Here is a 27,225-nt window from a genome sequence, read left to right as displayed (position 1 = left end):
TGTAGTTGTTTCTGTCTGCAGTTTTATGGATGTTTTCTGAGGCAGTTCATTCCTTCCTAGGACTGCTGTCTCCCTCATTTCCAAGCTCTGACCAAGCTTTTGCAGCAAGGGCTACTTGTGTCTTTTCCTTAGATAACAATGAGTTTCATTCAAGCTTAGAGAATTAGCCTTGAAAATACTTACTCTGTGCAGATTCCTTCTGGAGAGTGCATTTAAAAGTTTGAATCCAAAATTGATTTGGAAGTACTCTAATCTAAAATAACCCTGATGCTAGCATTGTTGTCTGCAGCTCCTGCTAGCCCCCGGTGTTCCGGTACAGCGCGTTGGCACGCAGTTCCCTGATGCTGTGAAATTCAGACTCATCTGTGGATACGGACTTCTCTAAAAAGGACTGCGAGGCACTTAAGAGTCCTTATTTCATTAGTTCAGTGAAGGAGTTCATTTCAGCAGTCAGGGATTATGATGAGGTGGAGGAAAACCAAGCAAATCGAGCAGTAGAGAGTCCCGTCAAAGTGGAGTGGAAGAAAGGCTGCTCAGTAGGATTTTTTTTTGGCCTGTTGGTGCAGCATTTTAGAGCTGAAGGTTAGTGGTTTAGGATTTCTTTTTGGTCTGAGGTTTGAGGCAGATCACAAGGAGATGCATAGTTGGTCCAGACTTCAAGAGGTACATTTCAGGAAGCTTTTAGTTCTGCACGCTGGGCCAGGTCATATGATTTTTTTCATTGTTTTTAACCAAGTGTAACCATCAGCATCCTCATGTATGTTGGTGAGAATTAAATGGAGCATAAATAACTGAATTGAAGAGCAGACTTCCACTTTAAGAGAATCGGTTGCTGCACAAAGCAGTGGTAATGATCCAGAGGAGCAGGACACGTCAAGGAAAAGAGTAAAGTGTGAGCACCATCCAAAGTGCAGGCAGCAGGTCATAAATTCTTGTAGTGGTGGTGGTCTGAAATTCAAGGAATAGGATTAGAAAGCTACTGTAGGTTAATGAAAATGACTCCCTTAGGATCAGCTTGAATTCAACTCAGTGGTCAGCCATAAGAGGAGGAATGTCTTATGCAATTCCAACTTCTCATCCATATTCTGAATACTGAGATGCAAGGCTCCTGAATGCTTAATAGAGTAGAATATGCTCTGTTACGCTATATTTCATATGGCTTCTAAGATGCTTTAGTGCAAACTAAATGTCATGCTAACTTGCCCCAAACCCTTAGTGCTCACTTTACTCTGGAATATATGGTGAATTGCAACAGTGTTTTCAAAGCCTTCCTGGGGCATTTCACCAAAAAAAAAAAAAAAAAAAAAAAGGAAAAAATGTGGATTTTTTCCTTTCCCCGTGAATGAATGGGGAAATGGCCAAGAGCGGGACTTTGTCTTAATTGTAGTGGTGAAATGGGGTAGCATAAAATCTGTCTGTGGAAGCAAATTGTGGCTTAAGCTAGACCTTAGTAAACAGAAGAACAGAAGCAGTGTCAGTATTTAGCCTCTTTTTTTCTGTCTTCTCTGTCTTCATGGCATTAGGAAAAAGTGAATTTAGCTGCTATTATTTGCAGGATAGAGCAAGTTCTTTCTGACAAACTTTACCCTGCCCTTATTCTCTTTTGAGTTAGCATTTCAAGGCTAGAAGGGTGCTGGGCGCTCTGGGGTCAGCAGTGGGGTGTGAAGGATCATTCCAATTTGGTGGGGGACCATACTTTGTGTAAACATCTGTGTTAAATGGCATTCAAGGTGAGAATATCCAGAGTCTTCCTGTTGCCTGAGCATCTGCTTTAAGGGAGTTGTGGGCTTTTTTCTGGTCTTCCTCAGATAGGAGTTGCAGCTGAACAAAATGCAGTCTTTTCTTCTCTTTAGGGTCTGGTATTAGAGTTTTCAAGGTATTTTTAGACCCCTGAAGTTTGGCTCCACATTGCTGTGTTGACTGCAGGTGTAATCCAGATACAGTGCAGTTGTGTAGATCAGGACCATTTTTGGCATCCCTTCTGGCCTTGTCAATGTATAGCTGGAGTTTACCAAAGCAACCCTGCAAATTCCATGCTGTATTTTAACATAACATCTTTCCTACATTGCCAGCATTTCAGGAGGTAGTATAGTGTCATTCAGAATTCCAGTGTTTGCAGAAGGTTATAATATCATTAGTATCCAAGATAATACAAATTCTGTTTCCTAAATCATTAACCATGTACTGGTTGTGCGTGGCGACCACCGGTGCAAAGCAGTGATGGCGAGTGCCCAGCCTTCCCTCACCCAGAGCCTGGTCCCTCTCTTACACGACAGGAAAAACATACTGCTTTGCAATACTGGGGGGAGGAAGGATGTTCTCTTAACCTTGGTTTTTCTCCACTACTTTCATGAGACAAAATTCCAGGCTGCTTCATTTTTTAAGTCAGCAAACTGATTATACGTTGTAAAAGATCAGTGTTTTCATGGGTGAGTAGTAATTACTGAGTAATGGCTTAAAACATTTCCTGAAGGAACATAAAGCTGTTTTTAAAAGTCAAGAGTACATTAAAAGGATTACCATGTAGATTTGATTTTTAGATAACACTAAAATGGATCCCAAATGGACTTATGAAAAGGGATGCTATCTCTTTAATGGAAAGTGCATGGTCTGACAGCTCAGCATGCAAATGGTCCTGCAAAGGACTGTGTGTTGTGTTTTTTCCTTTCAACAAGAAGAGAAGGAAATAGCTTTCCTTCCTGCCCTGCTCCTTTCAACTTTTAATAGCAGACGGGTTGGTCTGCTGTCGCTAGGAAAGGGAGAAGAGGCTGGGTTTTCGGGATAACTGCATCTTTCTGATTCATTAGGGAGGTGTATTTCATGACTTCTAGAAGGTCAGCAGCAATTGTCTCCCTTACAAGGATTGCATTAAGTAGAGGGACTCTCTCTGTGTTCTTTATAGGTGAATCTTTACTTGTCTGCTGAAAATGAAGAAAATATGCAAATGAATATTTAGTGCCTCTATATTTATAGAGGTAAAAGTGCGGCTGCACTAATCTTGTGCAGGGCATATAAGCATCAATGTTTGGCTTTGCAGTAAGTTTGGAGGGGAGGCTGATCCTTTCGTACTAGAATAACTTGCAATCACTATAGCATTGGCTATTTCAGAGTTGCCAGCACAACTTTCTGGTGCTTGATGGTGTAAAATATGCTTTTGGCCTGAGTAGGGTTTCTTCTAGAAACATTTAAGAGTATATTCATATTTCATTAAACACAGAGCAGCAGGATTCCAATTCTTTTGTGGTATTGCACAAGTTATTATAGGCTCCAAAAGTCTTGAGAAATTTCTCTAAGCCTGTGAAAGCTTTAGATTGGGTAGTCATCATTGCCTGCATTAAGGGCTGTGACAGATTGCTTCATCAGTGTACACAGAGCAGAACATCAAATGGCCATTTGGCAGTGGGCACTGAAATTCTATTAAGGTTGCCGAAAGCTTAGGTTGACATTGTATGTGTCTGCAAAGAGGCAGAAGAAAAGAGATGATGATGATCGTGCAGTGATATAGCTCTATTCTCCTTAAAATATTCACAGACATAGTGTACCAAATCTGTCAGAGTGATGTTAATGTTTCGCTGCTAAACCTGAGCTCTGCTACATCACACATCTTTGCATATCTATTGAAACCTCAGTAGCAATATGTTAAACAATGCATTTTACCCAGAAGGTCAGGATTGTGGAGTACTACATGTGTGCAAGGAAATAATTGAGTTGAGTTTTTTACTTCTCAGACACTCTTTGCGATTTTAATTTGATATAAGGTTTTTCTCTTTGGTTTTATGTCCCTTTTGGAAAAGGACATGGAAGGGGACATACAACTCTATCTAAGTGAGCTGAAAAGAGCATGAGTTTTTTATCTTTGCGATCATTTGACTTGGAAACTCTTCTATTGGTTTTCTTTGACACCCAAATCTCTTGACGAGAAAACTTGGGATCTTAGTATATTTTCAGCAGTCACCTGCAAACCAGTGGAGTAGTGAGGGACATGGGAAGAATTCCAGGCTGATCATCTCAAATAACCATGTTCTCTCATCTGTGATGTTACCATTCTGCTGGAAAGGTGGTTTGAGGGTATTGTCTCCATTGCCAGAGTGTTTTCTACTACAGAAACTGAATGAGGGAACTAGTCACCTAAAATCAGGAACTTTGCTAGGTTGCAGGATGCTGAATTGTGATAAACCAAGAAAGTTTGATCCAAATGTTCTCAGATTAGGTTGAAGGTACAAGAAATCAGCGTGTTTTCTTTTTATTTATTTATTTATTTATTACTGTTCCCAGGGCTTCAAATAGAAAAAATGGATTTTACTGAAACATTGCATGTGCTAAGAATAAGCTTTGGGCATGTGCCAATTATTAAAAATTAAAGTTCAAACAAGCATATTTTATGAGCACAGGGAAAATGTTGCTTATGAAAATGATTTATGGAAACTGTTTTGCAGCAGCAATTATTATGGTTTGCATTCAGTCCTGCTGCCATGTGTTCCTTTATAGCAACAGGTCATCCTCTGGTAAGACCAGCTATGCAGCACAGTCTTAAACCATGTACTGGAAATCTCAAAACACTGGAGGAAAATGAAAATTAGATTCTACCTCTAAACCTTTTGCCCTGAATCAAGACCTACCTCAGTACCAATTCAAATGATGAGAATGGTTGTTTTGGGTATCACTGGCTATATGAGCAAATGGTTTGAAAGTAAGGTCTCTCTGCATGTGAGATTGGAGGTGGGGTAAGCCATTTTTGAAACCTTGGATCACTTTTAGGCAGCTGAAACTGCTATGCGAAGCTAGACCCTACAGTACATTTCACTAAAGCTTGTTCTAAACTGAAGGGCCAAAAAATTGCTATGTTACTGGAAGGAGGTCTATAGCATGGTTAAAACAGAAGTACTGATAAAAATGTTGTTTCTCCTATTAAGCACCCACTCCAACTACTTTTTTGCCATGCTTGGGGAATTCATTCAGTAATGATACAGAAGAAAGAATACCACAAATGAATTGCTAAAGCCACTGTAAAAAATACCCTACTATATATTGCAGCCTGAAACTGGAAATGAAAAAAGATTGTGGTTATTCATTGAATAATTTTGATGAATGGTCTAAGGCTTGTTCGTAAGCATTTAGTTGCAAGTACTTGGTGTTCCGAAAGTAATGTTTTAATTGGCTATACAGATGACAAGTTGACTTTCACGGTTCTGGCCATAGTTCTTCAAATGAAATGCTTGGTGAAGATGCCCAAGATGATGTACTCTCAGTTCAGTGGAAGTGCATGGTTTACCTTGTTTCACAGAGTGTAACATTCATAGAAGGTGAGTAACACAATACTGGGAACACCAAGTGAGCTTCTTTTTAAGGGAATGAAAATTCACTGCATCTTTTTGGCAGTGACTGTCTACATTTACTTAAATGGGTGATGCAGGGCTCTAATGCTTTTAAATGATATAAGATCCTCTGATAAAAGACACAAGAGTGCAGCTTATTTATTGTGATGAGACAGGAGTTAATAAGATTACTTCTACTCTTCAGTTACTTTTTCATCTTTTGCAGCCAAATGCTGTTGTTTTTTTTTTGTTAGCAGGCAAAAGGAGGACAGGTCATTTAAAGAGTGTTATGCTAGAAATAAACAATTGTCCCTCAAGTGGAACTCTGAAACCTAGGCTTGATTGCCCAGCTGCTGAAACTCCGGTCTTTAAACCAGGATTGCTTTTAGCACTGGAATGCAGCATCCCTATAATAATCGCTTTCGTAAATTTCAATAAAACTTTAAATAAATAATAATAAAATGTAAGCCTGTAATTATAGTGTTCTTTGGCAGAAGGGTTGTTCAGAAATGTGGTAAGTGTGTCTGAAAGGCACTGCTTGTGCAGGAAGTTGTGGTGGAGAGCACAAACATAACTCCAGCACAGTGTTGTGCAAGGTGCTATATGGATGTGTAAGAAGCCCTGTTCTCGAGTGGTTGTCAAAAACTTTTCTGGGAGTGGATATTTTTATTTTTTCTTAGTTACCTGCTTTGTTTTTGAGCGAGCTTTTATGGTAGAAGTTACTAATATGAGGAAAACTTTAAAGAATAAATAAATAAAAAAAAAACAACAACAAACTTGCAGAGGGAAAGAGTTAAAGCCATCTGCCTGAAAGCATTGTGTAAAACATACACACAATGTTGGGGAAATAAGCCAATTATGTGTGCTTCACAGGAGGTGGGGGACTGACCTTTGTGTATAATTAGTTCTTTTATTTAAAGCAAAGATTTTGAATAGAATAACTAATTAGCTGTCATAAATGGCAAATTGAAGATTTTGGCCCGATTCCTTGGGGAACGTGGGAGGACGTCCCTCCTCCCAGCCCGTACTGTACGCTCGCTCTCCTCATTAGGGCTGTTTTGAGTTTCCTGCAGCAGTAATGAGGAGTGCAGCGGTGGCACTTCCCCCGGAGCCCCCCGACAAGGCGCTCAGCGCAGCACAGGAGGAGTGGAGCCGCCTTCAGCCCCTGGGCTTGTGTTGGTGTCGTGAGGGCTCGCGTGGCGGAGGGGCTGCGGGGAGCTGCAGGGGGGCTGCGACGTCCTGGTGGTATCACCTGTGCTGCATGCGCTGGACTTCGCAGAAAATCCAGGAGAGCTGCAAAGCCTTGAGGCATATATCATTAGCCAGCAGTCCCACATTACTCTTTCAGACCAATTAACCTTTAGAGCTGCATTAAAGAAATTAGGTGGTGAACTTCCATGCTTTCAGAAGGGACCAGTAGCTCTCTTGCAGACCAGAGCGCTGTGGAGACATATGGCATAGGACCATTGCAGATAACTGTTATTTAAAAGGTCTACCATCTATAAAAAGTTTCGGGGCTGTCTTAGAAACGAGGCTTTATGAGCAGTGCCCTTAGAGGAACTGCAGCTGATTGCCACGTTGAATAGAAATATCAATGAAATGAGCTAGAAAAATTTAGAGGTCTACTTAGTGGACACTTGTGTTACAAAGCCAGCGGAATAATTTTACAGAAGGACCCCGACTGAGAAGATACGGGCTGATTAAAGCTGGTTTGCCCGGCTGTGAATAGAGGTAAAGTTTAGATTACTCACTACAATAGCAGCCTCTTTAGACACAGCCATAAATTTCAGTATGTCCAGAGGTGGTGTCTATAATTTTTTAATGTGCATTGGAGCTCCGAGCACTCAGAACAGGTTTTGTTTTGTATTTACCAGCAGCAAGTCTATTAAGTTGTAAAGGGCAAAGAAGGGAGTGTAGGTAGCCAAAAATAGAAAGGCTTCATCTGCCACTGCTAAGAAAAGATAGCAATGGATGGCTAGCAACAGGAGAGGGGAGGGAAGTGGATGGTACTTTCAGGATTTCGTGGTCAATCTGCGTTCCCTTTGTGATCATGTATTTAAACAGGTGAGTGGCCAGCTGTTAATTTGCCTCGCTCTGCACTGCCACTTTTTGTTGCCTTGTCCTCGCTCATAGGGTACACGTGGAAGTTGTCTACGGTGACCCCTTTCCTTCTTGACACACAGACACCATGCCCCTGATCAAAACGAATGAGGCATCTTGGTATTTTTTGCTAAACGTTGGGGGGAAAAATCTACATGGGGAAATGAGGCGGCATTGCAGTTTTGCAGCGGGGAAATTTCCAAAAAGGAAGAGCAGCTCTGCAGGCAGCTTCTGCCTGCAAGGCCTGGCTTGTTTGGGGATTGCTGGAAGGGAGGCAGGAGGAGGAAACTGGGGCTTGGTGCTGGCTGCATCCTCTCTGTGCAAGCCTCCGACTGCGAAAGGGGTTAAGCTTTTGAGATGCTGCTCTCTTGTTGCTTGCAAATGACATGGCAAGCCTGCGAGGAACCTGTGCTGATCAAGTTTGGCAGTTTTTGAAATTTTGTTTCACGCCTTGCCTGCTGTGTCAACTCACCAGCTAATTGCAGCTGCAACTTTCTGTAGCGGTGTGTGCACTCCGTGCAGACCGGCTGGCTGGATGTCGGAGGGAAGCCTCACAGACCAAAATGTAATTTCAAAACACTGAACCTGACCAGCAGAGGCTGACCTTGCTCGTTATTATCTGAGTGGGAATAGCAGCTTTGAACATCATATGATCTCTGAAATGGTACCTTTTTTCATTAGAAAGCCCCCTGCTGAACACTGACCAAATACATAGCTTTTTTCCTTGCTTAAGGTACTGTTTAAAAATATATATATCTGTTCCTTTGCTAGTTATTAGAAGAAAATCAAAGTGTTACATTCCCCTTATTCGCAAAAGCCTCTCCTAAGACAATGGTGTGCTTGCAATGGCAGGGAACTGAGGCGGCAGCGGGGAGGGAGGGCAGCCAGGGCCGCTGAGGGAAGAACCGCCGCCACGCAGCCAGCCCGTGGCTGTGTGGTGCTGCTGTCTCCAGGCCTGCTTACCGCTTGGGAAACCTGCTGTGATGAGCAAACCACAGTCTTGTAATGGTCCAGACAGGGTTTCAGCCCCACACGGCTGCCCTGGTCTCAAGGGACCCCTCGCTCTGGGTGAAGGCAGCTGGAAATCCAGGGGTACGGCACGCGGGTTCTGAGGGGCCTGGGAGGTGCTGTCAGGCTGAAGACGTGTTCTGAGTTGCACAGATGGTCTCAGACCCCATCTAAGCAGCACTTCTCATGCGAGGGGATCTGAGGGTTATCCAGAAGCTGCATTTTGAAACCTGCAGCATCTCCAGATGCAGGAACCACCAATTACCGAAACGAAGCCTGCAAGCAGAATGGCATGAAGACACCACTTCTAACAAGCCCTCTGCTGCGTGTGAGGGTATGCAGCTCATATTCAGAGAGCCAGCTTTTGGGGGTGTAATGACTCACTGGTGTCCAGGGCTCCTATCTAAAAACACAGTTCTTATCTCTAGGTCTTAGTTTTCGTAAGTGCTAACTATTTTCATTCATCACTGGTGCTAACCTTACACAGCTCTCAAATGCAAATTTGTGTTTGTGCCGTTCCACATCTCAGAATAAGGCAGTCTTTTCTCATGATGTGCTGCGTATCGCATTTCTCAGACTTCCCCATCTTTCCCTCTGTCCCAAAAGTGTATTTCTCCGTGGCTGTATGTGTGGAATTTCTCATGGGACCTCTGGCAGAACGAGCGTGAGTGGCCATTCTGGGCTGCATGTGTGGTAGTCAAAAACAGGCTTAAGTTTTCACGTAATTCTTTTGATGCCAGTGGCAAATATGCAATAAAAGTTTGCGAGTATTGACTTTGCCAGTGTCGCAGAGCATGCTGCAGCAAAGCAGGAGGGCTCTTTAAGTCTTAAGAGTTTTTGAATGTTACTTGACCTGTCTCCGTGCTGCTGAGACCACTTTGATAGCAGATGGATCAATACCTCGCTGTTTGTGTAGAGGTGTCTTAAGTGCTATTGTCATCTGCTTGCAGCTCTGACAAAGCAATTATTGCTGTATGAGTGGTAGGTTTTACATGTGCTGAGCATTAGCCACCACTGGGTCACCCTGGTTTCTAAGGCAAGCAGCAGATGTCACTTACTGCAGTGGCACTGACTTGTTCCACTCAGGGTAAGGGGCTGTTCGTAATTCCATTATAAAGCTGCTACTTTCTGGGACATCCAACTTGCTACAGAAATGGTGGCTTAACTTTGGGTAAGGGTATACAACCAGTGACCCCTGCTGCTCTAGACAGGGCCCTTCTCTGGCTCGGGAACTTGAGTATCCTGTCACCACCTCTCGCCTTGCTCATGCTTGCTTTGCAGCCCCAGCAGGGATTTCTGGAGGGCAGAAGAGGCCTGGCTTCTCACTGCCTGCTCCAGGGGTACAAGAGGAGGTAGGAGGCACTGCCTTGATGCTCCCAAAGCAGGGTGGCTTCACGGCTGGCCGGGAGCCTCTGGTTGGGGTATTCTCAGCAGTCCAGCAGGCTTTTGAGTAGCGTTGATTTTAGAGCAGCCCAGGGATGGCTCTAGCCTTCAGTGGGGCCTCTGTGGCCAGTGGGGTTTACAAAGGAGGGAAACCAGCAGCATACCACATCTTGTACATCCACACCCCCCCCCCCAGCTTGATCTGGACAAGCTGTTGGGCTGGGGTGCGCGCACTGGCGTCCCTTCTGATCTTTGTAATTGCCTGTGGCCGGTAATTAACAGCGCAAGGGTACTACTAATGAGGGGGAAAAAATGTTGAAATGGCTGCCAGTTTATTCTGCTGCAGAAATGTTAATTAAAAAAAGTCTGGTGCTTTTGTGTCAGTCCTACCCTTAGGAAAGAAGTGTGTTCCTGCAAGTTCCTGCCTACCCCGCAACAGCAAACGAAGCCTACGTTTACCTTCCTTTGGCCTTCGGCTTCCTGCAATGGGAGATCCTTGTAACGAAGGCCACAGCCGTGTTTGCTCACAGATGTGTTTGCTCCAGCTCACGGTGCTGCCCCGAATGCAGGCAGCCTCTTTGAGCTGTTTGGGTATTATCTAACGTGCCTGCTGTGTTGGTGTTGCAGGTGTGCCGATGTTATCCGTGCAACCCAAAGGGAAGCAGAAGGGCTGTGCTGGCTGCAACAGGAAGATCAAGGACCGGTACCTGCTGAAGGCCCTGGATAAGTATTGGCATGAAGACTGTCTGAAGTGTGCCTGCTGCGACTGTCGTCTTGGAGAGGTTGGATCAACTCTTTACACAAAAGCAAATCTCATTCTTTGCCGCAGAGATTACCTGAGGTAAATAGAGGAATGTACCGGGGGCTCTTCCCAAAGCCTCTCGGTTTGCTGCCAGCTGTTTGTCTTTCTAGCCCCCTACTGTGAAAATGTGTACTTGTGCATGGTCAGCCCTGCCCCGAAGAGGCTGGAGTTCCTTCCCTGTCTGAGCGTGGCTTTTGGTTTGCACTCAACATACCTAGTATAGTCAGTGAGGTGTCATCCTATCTTTAGGTCAAGATAGAAGGAGGATGGCGTGGCTTAACTCTGTTATTCTGAACCAACAAACAGCAAAAAGGGCTTGCTGAGAAAATTAAGGCCATTAATTCTTCTTGCATATCTATGATGTTATTTGTGCTCCTTTACGACTGACATTCTATGAATCTTTGATCTGACCAGACCTTTAGCTTTTTCTTTTCTCTTTCAGTGCTGACTTTTACACAGACTTTTAGTGCTTATATTCAGCAAGGTTCCTCCCATGGGGCTCTTGTCTCTTTGCTAAGTAAACAGAGCAAAACACTCCAAAATTACAGATCAACTTCAAAAAATTTTTTGTTCATGAGGTAGTCTGCAGAGACCAATGCTAACTCTGAGTTACAGCTACCCTGACAGTCTGCGTCTGCAATACATAACAACACATGGGATTTTTTGCCTAGTGTGTATAGGGTTTTTGCACAAAATACTTTAGATAAGCACAAATGAATTTTAGTAAGGCAGCGGCCCTAATGCAACCATTCTTATGAGGGTCACACTGCAAAACACTCCAAGTTTTATTTTATTTTTCCTTTAGAAGGACGTACTTGATATCCAGCTAGTGTTTGTTTTCTTTTTTTTTCCTAAAGCACTGACAGTATTTCTTGTGCAACCTCAACCAGCAAACACACCTGAAGCAAAACAAAACCACCACACTGGTTTCAGAAAGGGAGGCTGATCTTGTGGTGTGCAGGTGGTGGCTAGGTTGGTCCCAATGATCAGATACTTCATGTATTTCAGTGTAAAACATATTCCTGAAAATCTTTAGAAAAGTTTTCTGAGCAAACTTAAACAGGGAAGTTTCTCTTTCTAAAACAAGATGGAGCCAAATAGAAGAAATAAGTCTAATAGCTGCTATATGAGAGCTGCCACCTTGCCTCTCAGCAAGGCAGTATACAAAAACATCCTATCCACACAAGGATTTTTGCGCACTGTTGAAATGTGTTAACTGCTACTCACAGGAACCCCCAAAGTCTTTCAGAAGAGCTGCTTCTAGAAATAATCTTTCTTCCAGAAAGTACAGGCTGCATTAGCTTCTGGAATGTTTCTTTATGTGTGATGGTCTTAAAACACATACCTTGTTTGCACCCAGCTTGCCAAACAATCTAGGTCTCTCCATCAGCCACCCTCCTCTTTTTTTATCATTTATAATTTCTCTAGACTTTGTCATATGTGCACTTGATTACTTAATTTTAAAACAAAACAACAATTTTATTCTGACCTGAAAGACAGATACTCAGTGTTCTTCCTTGCGCTGCAGAACCCTACTAGAAATTCATCAGCTGGGTGGTGATTCCCATTCACATTTGCTTTTTGAGACCTACAAGCTACCCATCCATTTAATGAACACTGTATTGATTTATATTTGGTTTAGTTTCATAACAAAAATAACATGCAGCATCAAATCAGACATGTTAGACTACCAAAGGAGAGCAATATTGATGATAAACTTGGAAGAACTTTTTATCACTGCAGTTGTGGAACATCTCTTTCTTTCTGTGGTTTATCACAAGAATACTGCTTTGAGGTAGAAAAGCTTAATCTGGGATCTTCTCATTGTCTGTGCTTAGAGGTAGGAAAGAAGCCAGGAGTTGCAGACTCCAAGAAGCAGCCCACATCCCAGCTTTGAGAAGAGAGGGCAATTCGTGATGTGAAATATGGAAGGCAACAGTTGAGGATAGTGTTTTACCATGGCCATGCAGCTTCTGTCACAGCAGCAGTGGGTCTTTGAAGCAAACTTGTCCTGGACCTGAAAGGGGTTTTGTAGGCTCCTCTGCCTTTATTTGTTGGGTTAGAATAATCCCTGACCAGCCAAGGGGGGGAGTCTGTTACTATCTGCATAGAATTGTTAAATTGTGAAGAGCAAAACTGAGCTAGACGTTCTCTGTGCTAAGGAAACGTTAGGTATTATGAGTAATATAGTCTCTTAGAGCACCTTGGACCAATAGAAATATTTTACTTCTGTTGCTGTTGGGAGGTGCTCTGTAATTGTCATAACCCAGGAAATTTGACCTGGAGCTGGGTAGGAAGGAATAGTGTAAGTCCTGTAACGCAGCTGTTAACTGGCATTCAGCTGTTCAGCCAGCTTCACAGCTGTGATGTTTTGTGTTCTTGCTAATTAAGTTCAGGTTGATACTCACTTTGGGGGTTTCTGCTGCACTCCTGGGTTCTGTCCTCCTGCTGATAAGGAACCCTCTCAGGGTCCTAGAATAGCAATAAGGAGCAATGCCATACAGCCCTCTGTTTTATGGAAGCATAAAGGATTTTTTTTATTATTATTTTTTTTTACTTTAAAACATCTCCTGTTGCCTTCTATGCATAGAATTTCTTTCTCTCCCAATTTTAACTATTAGTTCTATTAATAGAAGGAACTGAAGTTGCTGCCACCATCCTCTGTTCTGTCAGTTCACTCCTGGTAATTTGAATTGTTCTTCTTGTAGAATTACCCATTTCCATCATATTTAATTCCTTCCCTTTAATATAGTTTTAGAGTCTCTATCCACAGCTTTTTTACCTTGCTAAAAAAGTGATGATATTTATTCTACTCGCCAAATTTTAGCAGCATTCATTGCTAAAAATAAGGTTTTGTACCTCACGCTGTACTCACATCAAGAAGTGAGTGCTGTGCTTGGAGGACAGTCAAGGAATTGTTGACCACTTCTTCTGTATGCCTTGAATGAGTCCAGTGTCAAATATCGTGCTGATGTTCAGTAGGTCAACCGTCACTCGAGAAGCTAAAATTAAAAGCTAGGTTGATTTTGAGGCCATAATTGCAAATACCTGCATCTTTCATATCAGAAGTCCAACGCCTGATCAAGGCGTTGGGGAACATGTGCTTTGCGACGTGCTTTCCCCTGCCCTGCTCGGGGTCTCCTCTACAGCCACCACCAGGGTTGGGGTCAGATGTCAGCGCTTCTGTCACCAGCACGGGGCATGGTGCTGTGATGGGAGCAGCTGGTTCCTGCCCTCCGTGTCGCAGCCAGCTGTGGTGGTGGTGGTGGTGCCGCCTCGGGCTGGCCGCCGTGCGCAGTCGTCCTCAGCGGGCAAATCTTTGAAAATCTTTCAAATGTATTTCAGGAGCTGCTAGCAGACCACAGCCCGATCATTTGTTTCGAAAGATAAACTGTCGTCATTGCTTGTGAAGGAACATTTGTTAACCTTCACATTTCATAAAACGCTTTCTTGCTCATTTTTTAATCATGAAAGATGAAATTGGATCTCGAGTTGTTATCCTTGCGGTATCACCTCAGTCTCCAGCTGTGTCAAGATGTATCTTTCGATACATTTCATCTGAGCAAATAGATTTACCATTTGTTTCATAATCACAGTTCCAGCATTTCTACCTCTAATTATTTTTGATAAGCAAATGCTGTTGGAGAGGCTGCTTAAGGGACGGAGCAGCTTAGCGTGCAGCTCAGGAGGCTCCTCGCAGCCCCCGTGCAGCAGAGTCGCGTTCGTCTTCCCGCGCGTAATTAAACATTCACCCAGCTCCAGGTCACGGGCACGGCTTGGGTGTCACACCGGGATTTCCCAGGAGGATCTGACAACGTAAGTTTTGCTGTGATGTGTTGATGAAGAATGTAATTTTTCCTTTTTACTTGGTGTGGTGCCCTCACATGAGGAAAGGAGGGTCAGGATCGCTTTGACAGGGGCACAGCAGTTGCTGCGGCGTGTTTGCTGTGCTGGTGTTGGGAAAGTTTTCCATTGCTTAAATTGATTAGGGCTTTAATTAGACTCTAAAGAAAGTGCAAAATCTGCATTAAAAAATGATGGTGAATTGGTAAGAGAGAGGATTTTCTGGGAAGTCCTGATGTCGTCCTCAGTGGATTTTGTAGAAATTCTTTTCCCCAGCTGCCCACGGGTTTTTGATCAGCGTTGGAAACTCAGCATGGCTCGATGCTGCAACCCGAGCGTGGTGGCAGTGCCTGGGGCAGGCAGAGCAGCCCTGGGCACCCCAACAGCCCCTGGCACTGGCACACTGCGGTGCTGTTTGCATCCTGGGGGCTTTAACTCCACCTTTACTGCACGCCACCACGGGCATCTCTGAGGCCAGAAGAGCCACCTGTCCAGTGCTGGGGTTTCCAGTTGTTGGATACTGGGTTTTGTTCTGTTTAAATGTCCCTAGCAGGTTCATTTTGTTAGTGAATCACTCTGGCAGGCCTCTAGATGTTCTGCTCTGTGTCTGATACTGTCCTGTCTGCTGCAGAGGTGCAGGGCGTAATTTTGTTGTGGATTATGAAAAGCCATTTTACACAAACTGCTGCATCTGCAACCCCTTGAGGCAGGGAGGAAGATATTTCAGGTTTTTTTTCCCCCAAAGGGGCACAGTGTGCATGTGTGCACTGCCTGCTTTTCACGGGACACGTTCAGTGTGGGAGGGGAGGCAGAAATGCAGTGTGCCTGAACAAATGGTGTCTGCTCAGAGCCTGCAAGTGCTGCTAAATCGAAGTGCTGTTCTTGCATCGCAACAGGGAGCGTCTTGCATGCTACATAGGATACCCTCACTTCTACGCTTGGTATCTGTACAGATTAAGGAGGATTAATTAGGCTCAAAATGCAGTGTGTCTTGGCATTGGCAGCATTGCTGTGCTTTGTGATGTTAAAACACAGATTTTTTTTCTTCATACTATCTGGTCCAGGAGTTCACAGAATCACAGAATTTTCTAGGTTGGAAGAGACCTCAAGATCATCGAGTCCAACCTCTGACCTAACGCTAGCAGTCCCCACTAAACCATATCCCTAAGCTCTACATCTAAACGTCTTTTGAAGACTTCCAGGGATGGTGACTCCACCACTTCCTTGGGCAGCCTGTTCCAATGCCTCACAACCCTTTCAGTGAAGAAGTTCTTCCTAACATCTAACCTAAAACTCCCCTGGCTCAACTTAAGCCCATTCCCCCTCGTCCTGTCACCAGGCACGTGGGAGAACAGGCCAACCCCCACCTCGCTACAGCCTCCCTTGAGGTACCTATAGAGAGCGATAAGGTCGCCCCTGAGCCTCCTCTTCTCCAGGCTGAACAAGCCCAGCTCCCTCAGCCGCTCCTTGTAGGACTTGTTCTCCAGGCCCCTCACCAGCTTCGTCGCCCTTCTCTGCACCCGCTCAAGCACCTCGATGTCCTTCTTGTAGCGAGGGGCCCAAAACTGAACACAGTACTCGAGGTGCGGCCTCACCAGAGCTGAGTACAGGGGGACGATCACCTCCCTAGCCCTGCTGGTCACACTGTTCCTGATACAAGCCAGGATGCTGTTGGCCTTCTTGGCCACCTGAGCACACTGCTGGCTCATATTCAGCCGACTACAGCCTGTGCTTTTCAGGATAAACAAGCAACGTTTGTTTTGTTCTCTTGCTTTTTTCTTTTCTTTTTTTTTTTTTTTTTTTTTTTTTTTTTTTTTTTTTTCCCTGCACAACCTCCCAGTGAGGCGGAAGGCTTACGTGGAGTATTTTTCCCGGCTGTGAAATGCTGCTGTGCCTCTTGTGCTTTCAAACTTGCAGCCTTCTGACTGCTGTTCTTAAACTCTCCTAAGAGGAGGTGCTCAACAAGTGCTCAGCAGTTGCAGAGGCAGCCAAGATGGGTTGTAAGGCCAGTGGCATCAGTTACACTACAGGAAGGCTGGGACAGGAGAGGAAGACCAGGACTTCTACCTGTGATAAGAGCCCCAGGCCCACTGTAAATATCTCTAGAAAATATGGAGGAAGAGACAAAAGGAGTAAAAATAAGTGAACATTCGTACAAGTTCTTCAACTGAAAACACATGCCCTTGAGCAACCTTGAAGTTTATGCCCAGTGATCTCAGAGCTAGTGTGGTCACCCAGCCAGGGGCCCTTGTTTTAAGTCCTCTCGTTGCGCCGTCTGGGAGTGACAAACCCTTGGGCATGCAAGATGGAAATTCCTTTGGACTGAACTTGAAGGCATCATGAGAGGACAGCCTGACCAGCTTCATCAGTATCAAAATGCATTTCCTTTCCTGCAGCTGATGTGACCTCCCACTGCAGCCCTCCTGGAGAGGAGGGTGCACCAGCTACGGTGTATTTACCCTGCTGAAATGCCGCTCGTGAAGGCTTTCTCTGAATATTACACAAATGCTGATTACAGGGAAGTTGGGAACCTCAGGTCTGAAGTCGCTTTTAAGCTTCCCCTTTTCATCTTTTCAAGTGATGTTCAGGCTTCCCTGCAATTATTGGCACCTTCAGTACTCTGCTCAAACCAGATGTGTAGCTCAGTATATTTATAATACGCTCAGACAGGAAAAATTCTGATTGAAAGCTGGTACAAGCTATCCTCACTGTAAGGCGAGTTGGTTTGTTTCAAGTAGTACAGGGGGAAATCCTTTCTTTCCGTAGCAATGAGTTCCAGGTAGGTGAAGCGAGCCTGGTTCTAAGCGGTTCTGATAGATCTAGGAAATAAACAGGGAATAAACAGGGCAGGAAGGGAAAGGGGTATGGGAAAACCTGCTTTACCTACGAGCTGGAGAAAGGGTATGAGCATGGGGTCCGTACCTCTTCAAAAACCTATCTATCCAGATAATTGGGTATATAAATATGGAGAGAAATATAGTTGTGCAGGTAACTACTTGCATGTAAAAAATGTAGGTACTTATTTGTAGATAAGTGTTTATTCCTTTTCCAACTCATAATTCTCAGCTTTCACTGTTGACAAAGCCTATTGTTTTGGGGAATTATCAGTCTCAACTCAGCAGTTTAATTTTGAACTTGTCTTGTTCTCGTATTGTTTAAAAAACAACACAAAAAAACCCTCACAACCCACCCATTCTGTACCATTCATTATTTACAAGTGCTTATCCCGGTCCCTCTTTTTTTGCTTCCTTTAGTGAAGTCAGCGGCTCCAAAATTTTCACTCTATGCAGAGGGAAGATTCTTCTTCCTTGCTTGCGAGCTACAAGCTAGCCAGACACCAGGCCAGAGAGGAGGAGAAGTGAGGATTCCCTCCTTGCAGCCAGTGACTAACACAGCTCGTTGTTTGTAGTGATGACAGAAGTAGGTAATTGGTTTCTCAGTTCAGCCAACTTGCACATTCTGGTCTGAGAAGGAAAAAAAAATAAAAATAAAAAGGTGCTAAATTTAATGTCATTTTATAAGAAGTTTCTACCCATTTTCCTACACTACGCACCCTTTGCCATTCTCTTCTCCCCCCAGACCTGCAGGGTGCTGATGGCTTTAGGTATACCTTGAATGAATACCTTGAACTAACTTGAGGCGTATTCACAGAGCTCATGAGGTCTGGATCATTGTGCAGAAGACTATACTTCAGTCCAAACAAGACTTTCTGTAAAAAACATCCTTCAACAGTTGCATACCGCTTCCAAGAGCTCTCCCCTCTTTTCCCATTAATTCATTTGCATTCGCTGCTGCTGCTGTATGCCAATTAGCTTTAATTTTTACTATACACACTGACATCAATGGCCAATGAGAACAGCGCGTAGCAGGGTTTTTAGTGTGCCTATAAACTACAGAAAATTGTCCTTGGACAAACTCCTGCTTTTAGACTGGCTGACAACAATAGACATGGTTAAGTTCAGGCTAAGAGCCATTAAACATAATTACTACCACAGGGTAAAAGTTTAATTGTGTTAAATTTTAAATCTGCATAGTCTGTGCTTATTTACAAGCTGGCTAGGTTGCCTTGTTACATAAGGGGGAATAAATCTGTACTTAAAAATTGTTGCCTTTTATCTTCAAAAGCAAGATTGAAAAAAATGGTATTTTTAGAAGCAGCAAAACAACTCCAGACCGAACCCTTTCTGTATTTCCAGCTTCTTTTATGCCAATGGCACCAAGCTGGTAAGTAGATGCTGAGCATCTTCTGATAGATTTTTCTAATGCGCTTAAACTTTGTGTGCGTGAGTGTGTGAGAGTATCGCATCTGTTACGAAGGTGTCTGGGGGACAGAATGCAGATCAGTGTGCTCGTGTGGGGTTATTTTAAATTTAACCACAGATGGGGCTTGTGGTGGAGGATTTTCTTCCTCTCCCTCCTCCAGCAATGTTAAGCTCCCCACCTCAGAAAGTTTCAGCTCAAGTAGCTGCTGGGTAAGTAGGTATCAGAGGTGGCAATTTTTTTTTATTTTATTTTTTATTTTTTTTTTACAGGCGAGGAAAAAAGGCAAAAGTCCGTGTTCATTTTGTTCGAGCAGATTAAAAAAATGTTTGTTTCATGTTCACTGAGCTACAAGTTGCAGCATATTTTTAGAAGCATGCTGAATATACAGTGCTCTAAGTCACTGCCTGAAAAGCAGATTAAAATTAGGAAAGGGATCTGGGGGTCGTGATAGACAGCAAGTTGAATATGAGCCAGCAGTGTGCCCTGGCAGCCAGGAGGGCCAATCGTATCCTGGGGTGCATCAAGAACGGCATCGCTAGTAGGTCAAGGGAGGTGATTGTCCCGCTCTACTCTGCGCTGGTGCGGCCTCACCTCGAGTACTGTGTGCAGTTCTGGGCACCACAGTATAAAAAGGACATGAAACTGTTGGAGAGTGTCCAGAGGAGGGCTACGAAGATGGTGAAAGGCCTTGAGGGGAAGACGTACGAGGAACGGCTGAGGTCACTGGGCCTGTTCAGCCTGGAGAAGAGGAGGCTGAGGGGAGACCTCATCGCAGTCTACAACTTCCTCGTAAGGGGTTGTCAAGAGGCAGGAGACCTTTTCTCCATTAACACTAGTGACAGGACCCGCGGGAACGGGGTTAAGCTGAGGCAGGGGAAATTTAGGCTGGACGTCAGGAGGGGGTTCTTCACAGAGAGGGTGGTTGCACACTGGAACAGGCTCCCCAGGGAAGTGGTCACTGCACCGAGCCTGTCTGAATTTAAGAAGAGATTGGACTGTGAACTTAGGCACATGGTCTGAACTTTTGGGTAGACCTGTGCGGTGTCGAGAGTTGGACTTGATGATCCTTAAGGGTCCCTTCCAACTCAGGATATTCTATGATTCTATGATTCTATGATTCTATGAAGTGCTAGGATAAGTGTGAAATGTTCATCGGCTGGGAAAGGCAGGGGATGGAGGGCTGTGAAACTTGATGGAAGAGAAAAAGATTAGCGTACGGACTAGCTGGGAGCTACATTTATGTAGACATTAGAAGGCAACACGATTTCAGCTGGACAGAACATAAGCTTCAGATCTTATGCAAACAGTCAAAGCTGTTTAACAATTGGTTTACCCCCAGCCCCCTGAAAGGAGACAGGTGAATACGATGCCAAATACATTTTTCATGTTTCTTAAGCTAACTGTTTAAATAGTTAAGTGAACATCTGTCCAAATTTCCCCATCATTTCCATTTAGAAAAGTCTCCTATTTGAAGGCTGAAGAAAAGCGCCTGCTTAACAATGCAAATGGTGCTGTCTGGGGCCCCTTTATTTTGTTTAATCTAGATTGAGCTCCACACAACTGTGATGCTAATGAATAATGGATATTTTATACTTGTGCGCGTAGCAGTGCTGGGCACAGAGCAAATCTAGGATTAACCTCCCAGTTTCCCTGCCTAATGTATTGGGCTCTTTTTTTTTTTTTTTTCTTTTTTTTCTTTTTTTTTTTTTCCCAGTTTGCTGTGACTTGGGCACTCTAAAAACGTACACCGGGTTTTGTGGAAAACGGCAAAACCACAGCAAAGCTGTCAGGTGTTGCTCTGCTGAAGGGAGGCACTCGTGCAAGGGCGCAGCTACGCTGGGGGAGGGAGGGAACGCGGATGGCTGCATCAGGGCTTGATTTGCGAGCGGGTGCTGAGTGCCGGGGCTTTCCTCTGCCTTTCAGCCCTCCTGTGATGGAGTCTTGGGGGAGGATTTTGGAGCGCTCCCTTTGCAGTTTTTCTCTCCTGCCCCATTGTAGCACAAGTGCTTCTGTTTAGTTCCTGTTGTTTCAGGGAAAACATGCTGCTGCTGCTTCAGAGGAAGTCTCGGGCTTTTCCCAGCAGGTGGGGCGAAAGGCTGCTGGTACCACCTCCCATGAAATATAAGGGGAGCCTTTTTCTCCAGCTCAGGAGCAAGCTAACTTTGGTGGCACAGCACAGAGAGGGCGGGAGAGTTATGCGGAGGTTTCTATAACATCGCTGAGTGGTTTAGTTCACAATTACTGGCCAGTAATAATTAGTATTGATTAGCTTGGCAAATTGCAGGTTTAGAAATTGGTTATGGATTTTCCTGATGCTCCTCGTCTGTGTGTTGTGGAATCAGCCAGAACCAGTGGCTTGAAACGAGCCCCGAGCCCAGACCTGTCTGTGGGCAGCGACGCGTTGCACAGCCGTGCAGCAGGAGACACCTCCTTGCACGAGCACAGCTCGTGTCATCTCCGAAGCCAAGTAACTGGCCATGTGTGTATTGACCACAGATGCAGGTGGAACGTGGTTTTGTTGGCCTGTTGATTCACACCCCGGCTGGTTTGCCTGGCTTTCGCGTAGTGGTGGCCTACATGGGCCTGCAGGAGCTCCTCGGAGATCGGGGCCATGGGAAGGATGCTGCCATCGTGGTTGAGTCCCCCGGCAGGAGCTGTAACAGCAGCAGACATCTGGGGAGACAGATAGTGAAAGGCAAGATGAAAGTGGCAAAGCCTCCAGTGCTGTAGGGCTGTCCTCGAGCACCAGGGAGCTGAAGTGGAACGGCTGAGCACGCCGGCTGGGCCTCGGCGGAAGGGCTTAGCTGGCTCCCGGGAGGGACACAGAGGAGGGGACACAGCCAGGGAGGAGGGCTTGCCCTCCTTGAGATGCTTTGCCAAACACTCTGGTGCTCGTTGCTAGAGAAATTGTGTTTTTGCCTCTTAAACAGCAGGTGAGCGAGGCTCTTGGCAAGCCCCCCAGCAGCGCTGCTGGCCAGGGGTGCCACAGCTCGCCAGCCCGTGGCCACAGCAAGGAGGAAGGACAGCTCCAGGCACCTTCCCCCAGCCCCGGGGGCAAAGAGAGCTTTTGACTGAAATTTTGTGAGCCCCGAAATAGCACACCGAGTGTTTAATGCTGTTCTCCATTAGACAGCAAATTAGCCCTGGGCTTGCAAAGCAAATGAAGTTTTCATCTTGACAATCAGAGCCTGCTCACCAGGCAGTTTTAGCCCAAGTTCCCGCACACTGGCTGGTCAGCGAAATGGAGACTGCAACTTCTATTTATTGGTGCAATACAGTATTTGATACTGCTAATTACACTTAATTAGTCCTTCCACCATTTAATTAAAATGGCTTCTAATGATTGTGCTTCTTTGGCAGGCTCTTTGGTACCACCGGGAATTGCGCTGCCTGCAGTAAACTGATCCCTGCCTTTGAGATGGTGATGAGGGCCAGAGATAATGTTTACCATTTGGACTGCTTTGCCTGTCAGCTCTGCAACCAGCGGTAAGGACACAGTTATTATACACACAAACATGAGCTAATTTATACCTTTGCCTGCAAAACAGGGAAATGTACGACCCACACTACCTTCTGGGGGCTCGCAGCCCGCTGGCACGGCTCGGGTTGGCGCAATAGGCTGCCTGTGTGAGTACCTGTGGCCTTTCCTGCAAATCCCCCCGGAGCTGGTGGGAGCTGGGGGGGCGAGAGGGGCATAAAGACTGCAGATCTGGATGCTGTTGTACGCAGCACAGCTGCTGCTGAATAAAACAAACTGCCTCAGCGTCCTTTCAGCAGCTACCCTCTTCGCAGAACACAGATGATGGAGAATGGATGTCCTCTGGCAAACGGATTAATTTTATTTTGCTTAAATAAGGTTTCTGGCACCCTCAAAACTGGGGAGGGCTGAGAAGAAGGAGAAAGAGGGAGAAGCAGGAGAACAATACTCTAGATAAGCCCTTTCCAGCACTAGGAACAAGTCCCTTAAGTTGCTGTGTAATTAACAGGGGATCTTGGTGCAACTTTCAATGGGATTTGGGTATTTCTGCTGGGTTTAACCCAGTGAAAAATGCATATCAAAGTGTATAACAATGGGCGGCATGCAAAATTTTCCCATGGACTTATCTGTAGCTAGCTGAATCTGGGAGGGCTGTGAAAAATCATCCCAGTGCCCTATTTGTTGGTGATTGTAGGCAGCATGGAAGCCCATGGAGTCAGATGTAATTCAGTATCCCTTTTTGATACAGCCAGCCAGCCAGCCTGGTCAAAGACAGAACCGAAAGCACTTGCTGTTCTTGCTGCTCATTTAGACAAGCCGTAGTGCCTGCCCAGGAGCTGAAGGCTGTGCTTAAGGTACACGATGCATCTTCTACACTGGTGGAAGATTAAACTATGTCAAACTAGAAGGCAATGATTTGGCCTGTGTGAAGGCGTGAGAGAGACAGCAAGGGGCGAAAGATGGCAAAACTCATGGGAGGATGGAGACCTTTATTCTGTGAAAGTCAAGATAAAGCCTGACTTAAAAATTTACCACTTGCTTGCCATAAAACAAAAGCCACAGTAGGACCTCCAATGACATGGCTCTACAGGATGCCATACCACACAAACCTCCTCCACCTTTCCCACTAACCCGATGAGACCATGCAAACTGGAGCCTGGTCCTTCTTCCCTGTCCATTGATGGGGATTTTGGTCGCTGGGATAAATGCAGCATGCCGCTTCGTGCCGGAGCAGGGACGAGGAGCGTTAGAGGAGCGGTTTGCAGCTCTGGTGGTTGCACTCCATCACGTTATTGAGCACGGAGGCGGTGTTTGCTCGAGGTGGAAAACTCTCCTATTAATATTGGCGGCTTCCCTGCGCGGTGGCAGCGCCGAGGCGGCACTGACATCTAGTGGCTCCTGGCCCTGGGCCGCCGCTGCTCGCCAGCAGCATCGCTGAACCACTTGCCCGCTCTTCGTTTTGCTGCTCACAGCTACACTTCTGCAAGGGCTGTGGTCGCTGTTCAGCAGCATGTGGCTGCAGGCAGAGCTGGTCCATTCCCTCCCCAGGATGCTGTTCCTTCACACAGCTGAAATTGCTGCTTTGGGAGGTTTTTCTCCAGAACTGGGAGCATTACATGGTGCTGCTGAGCTCGGCCCTCAGGCTCAGGCTTCCTTCCCCAGTGCAGGAGAGGGCTGCTCCCAGGCTCCCCCCGACACTAGGAAGGGGGCATCTCATGCATCCTTCCTAGCAGAGGCAAGCAGCCCCTCTGGTCTGTGTGCACAGCAGTGCTGGGAGCCTGCAGGATGAGGATTTGTCACCACATCCCTGCTTTACACTACCTCCTGTCACGTAAAGGCTTGGTACGGCCTAGTTTCCATTTCAGGATGGGAGCTGTTTTCTTTGAAATTTCATCTTGCTACAAAGGCTCAGAGGCAGCTCTCTGCCTTTTGAGGCTGCTGGCACTGTTACTGCCCTCGGAGCAAGGTGCTCTGCCCCTCGCATACCCCACGTACGCTGCCACTGGTAGGGCCCAGGCAGTCCCACCTGGCTGACAGTCGCTCTTTGGTGCACGAGGGATTTGCCCGGTTTGGGGCAAGCTGAGCTTTTCTGAAAGACGTGCTGAGTAGACAGCATAGAGCTATGTGTAAGTTGTTATTTTTGGCTTAGATCTGAAAGCTACAAACACTTATGACTTATCCTCAAGAGATTTGGGCCCGAAAGGGCAGACTGAAAGTGTTCCTGTAACAGCAACACTGCACGCTGAAGCAGAATCGTGGGCTTAAGTAAACCTGAGTCAAAACTGCAAAGGTGGATGCCAAAGCTAGTTTGGAATCAGTAACCCTGCCTATTTCTCCAGCTATGCAAAGATTTGATTGTAAAGATTTCTCTCCTGTAGTCCTCTTCCAGCTTGCTTACCCTTCTTTATTAGCTAGGCTGTGTCTGTGTACAGAGTGTTAAATCCAGTGCAGCAAAGTCTCTAATATTTATACAGAGAATGCAGTGTTTTCATTAGCTTCAAGACTGGGTCTGCAGGTACAAAGAGGCAAAGTCTCCTTTCCTGTGAATGAAGCCCTTCTCCCAAACTGTCAGGGGGTCTCTGGGTGCCCCTTGCTGTGTGTTTCAGTGCTCCCACATGTACGTACTCCAGCTCCCTAGTCCTCCAGCTTCTCTTGCTCCTTCAGACCCAAACCAGGGTTGACGTGAGGCAGCTGGTGATGATGCTGGGGACGAGCCATTTTTGTGTTTCTCTTCCTGGAGATTTATATTGTACTTAGGGTAACAACAAGCAGTGGAACGCAAGCTGCTGTGTTGTTAATTAGAGTGAGTAAACTGCTGGTGGGGAATGTGGTTTTCTGGAGTGTGTGCACAATACAATTTTTAGCTTAAAAGTTGTTAATTTAAAGTGAGATTCATTTTGAGCTTTTTAATACAGATAAATAGATGAACTTCAGAACTACCAAAGCACATGCCACAGTGGGAAGAAGGTAGGTCTCCAGTGAAATCATATAAAGTGAGAACCGGTTCCCACTTCTCTTTGTACTGTCGGCAAATGAGTCATCTTATCTGCAGCTTGTCCTCATGTCAGACATTTGAAGGAGCTCTAAAATGACCACTCCTGCTCTTGTAGCACAGAACACGCACTTCTGTGGAGATGTTTTGCCCATAGGTAGCTGGGTTACAAATCCAGAAAGTGTTTTAGACAAGGAGCTGGCAATGTCCCTGCCAGAGCTCTGCCTAAGAGCAAGCAGGAGTTTGAGGTCCTCTAAATCTTCTGAGGCCAGGATCATCTCCCCCAGTCTTCCTTCAGCACCCCCTAAACTCGTGGCCCTGCAGTGGGGTGTCCCTGTGGGATCAGCTGCCCTCCGGCACGAGGCTGTGGGTTACGGGATGCGGCGTTTGAGGTCGCACTGTGCTCTGTCCGGCCATCATCCTGTCAGCATGGTGGGCAAAAAACAGCCCCTGGATTGGGCTCGAAGGGCATCGTGTGTTATCTTAAGAAGAAAAGATTAGCTTCTAATTCCAGAGCAAGCAGACAGGGTGAAAAAGCTATGGGCTGTCAATTTATACCTCTCAGATACTATATGTGGAACTTTTTTGACCTTAATGGTCAAATAAAATTGTTAAATATCACAAGCCTCTCTGTCAACCTCAATACAAACAGAACAATTTACATGGTATATAGAGAGCAGTGCCCTTCGCTCAATGAAGATAAAGGTTAGGAGTCCAGCTATCAGGAAATTTCTATTTATTGTTCAGCACTGTACACAAGGGGGTGAGGAAGGACTTAATAGCCAGTCCTTGCCTGGAAATTAGTGTAAATACTGCCTCACCTGAGGGAGCTGTGAAAATATGGATACCAGCACAAGCTTCACATAGGCTCTGCGTAAGATATCACCTGCTTGATTTCCTAAAACCTCCCACCTGCAGGGATAGCCTTCTCAGCTGCTCCTGGCCTCCTCCCCCTGCCTTTGGCCCCAAACTGCCTCAGGTATCCTCTGCTCTAGCCCGTGGGTGCAGCAAAGGCAAGGTGTTACCTTTGCTATTATAATGGGGTGTCTTTTGCTGGACAAGTTAAACCTTTGTTTCTATTTCTTCTGTAATAAAATCACCTGGTTCAAAAAAAAAAAAAAAAAAATCCTGTTTATACTGAGACAGGTTGATTCTTTTTGTGTTCCAGATTCTGTGTGGGAGACAAATTTTTCCTGAAGAACAACATGATCTTGTGTCAGATGGACTATGAGGAAGGGCAGCTGAACGGGAGCTTCGAGTCCCAGGTTCAATAACAAACCCTGCTTCGCTGGAGCACTGTGGATGGACGCTCGGCCGCACCAGCAGCGAGGCGTCTGTCAGCTTGCCTGCAATATTTTTTTAATTCTTGGTCCAGAGAGGACTATATACATTGTAGTACTTTTCCCCCCCAACACAAAGCAGTTACAATTTTAGATGTACAGTTGTGCCTGCTTAGCTGAGCACTGCATTGCCTGTATGTTTGTGAGTTTTTGGGGTCTGGGGGAGGGCTCTGTACAGTCTGTTTTCTGTATATAAACTGGAACATTTATTTTATGAAAAATGTAATGCAATTTTATTACTGGTGTGAATTAAAAACTATGAATGTTTGCTGGTCATCTTAGCTGTGGTTTGTTCATGCGGTGGGAACCTTTATTTCCCGTGCCTGGTGGTGAGCACACTTCTGTGAATACATAACACGTATCCCTGGGACTTGTGTGCGTAGCAGCAGAGGCAGGAGTTTGCACATCTGATCTCCGGGACGAGTCCCTGCTGCAAGGTTAAACCTTGCAGTGTGAGCCACACCAAGACTCCTCCAAAATGCTGCCGTGCTACATCACAGTAGGGAGGGAGCGCTGTGGGGGTGGTGGCGGTGGGGAGCAGTCAGTGCCACTTGTTGGAGCCCATGCAGACAGCGACCAAATGCTGATTTAGGGCTGAGCCGCATGGAGCTGGGCAGGGCACCTCCAGTGGGAGGGCCCTCATGGGCCTGCTCTGGCCTCAGGCTCCCCCAGGCCTAGCTGTTCCCTAGGGATTGAGCAGA

General features: G+C 45.6%; 1 protein-coding gene across 5 annotated transcripts in view; it reads left to right on the top strand.

Moving 5' to 3' along the window:
• Positions 1-26,800, top strand: part of LMO1 (LIM domain only 1) — a 57,361-nt gene extending 30,561 nt beyond the window's left edge. For all 5 annotated transcript variants that reach the window (XM_032188463.1, XM_032188457.1, XM_032188461.1 and 2 more), the window contains 3 exons: positions 10,434-10,647; positions 22,075-22,200; positions 26,353-26,800. In XM_032188463.1, the coding sequence (XP_032044354.1) occupies positions 10,434-10,647; positions 22,075-22,200; positions 26,353-26,458 (446 nt within the window). In that variant the 3' untranslated portion in view covers positions 26,459-26,800. The remainder of the gene's footprint in view (positions 1-10,433; positions 10,648-22,074; positions 22,201-26,352) is intronic.
• Positions 26,801-27,225: the final 425 nt, after the last annotated feature.

The sequence above is a fragment of the Aythya fuligula genome, chromosome 5, assembly GCF_009819795.1.
Source record: "Aythya fuligula isolate bAytFul2 chromosome 5, bAytFul2.pri, whole genome shotgun sequence".
In the NCBI taxonomy this organism is placed as follows: domain Eukaryota; kingdom Metazoa; phylum Chordata; class Aves; order Anseriformes; family Anatidae; genus Aythya; species Aythya fuligula.
Note: the sequence above shows the minus strand (reverse complement) of the source record. Positions and strands in the feature narration are given on the sequence as shown.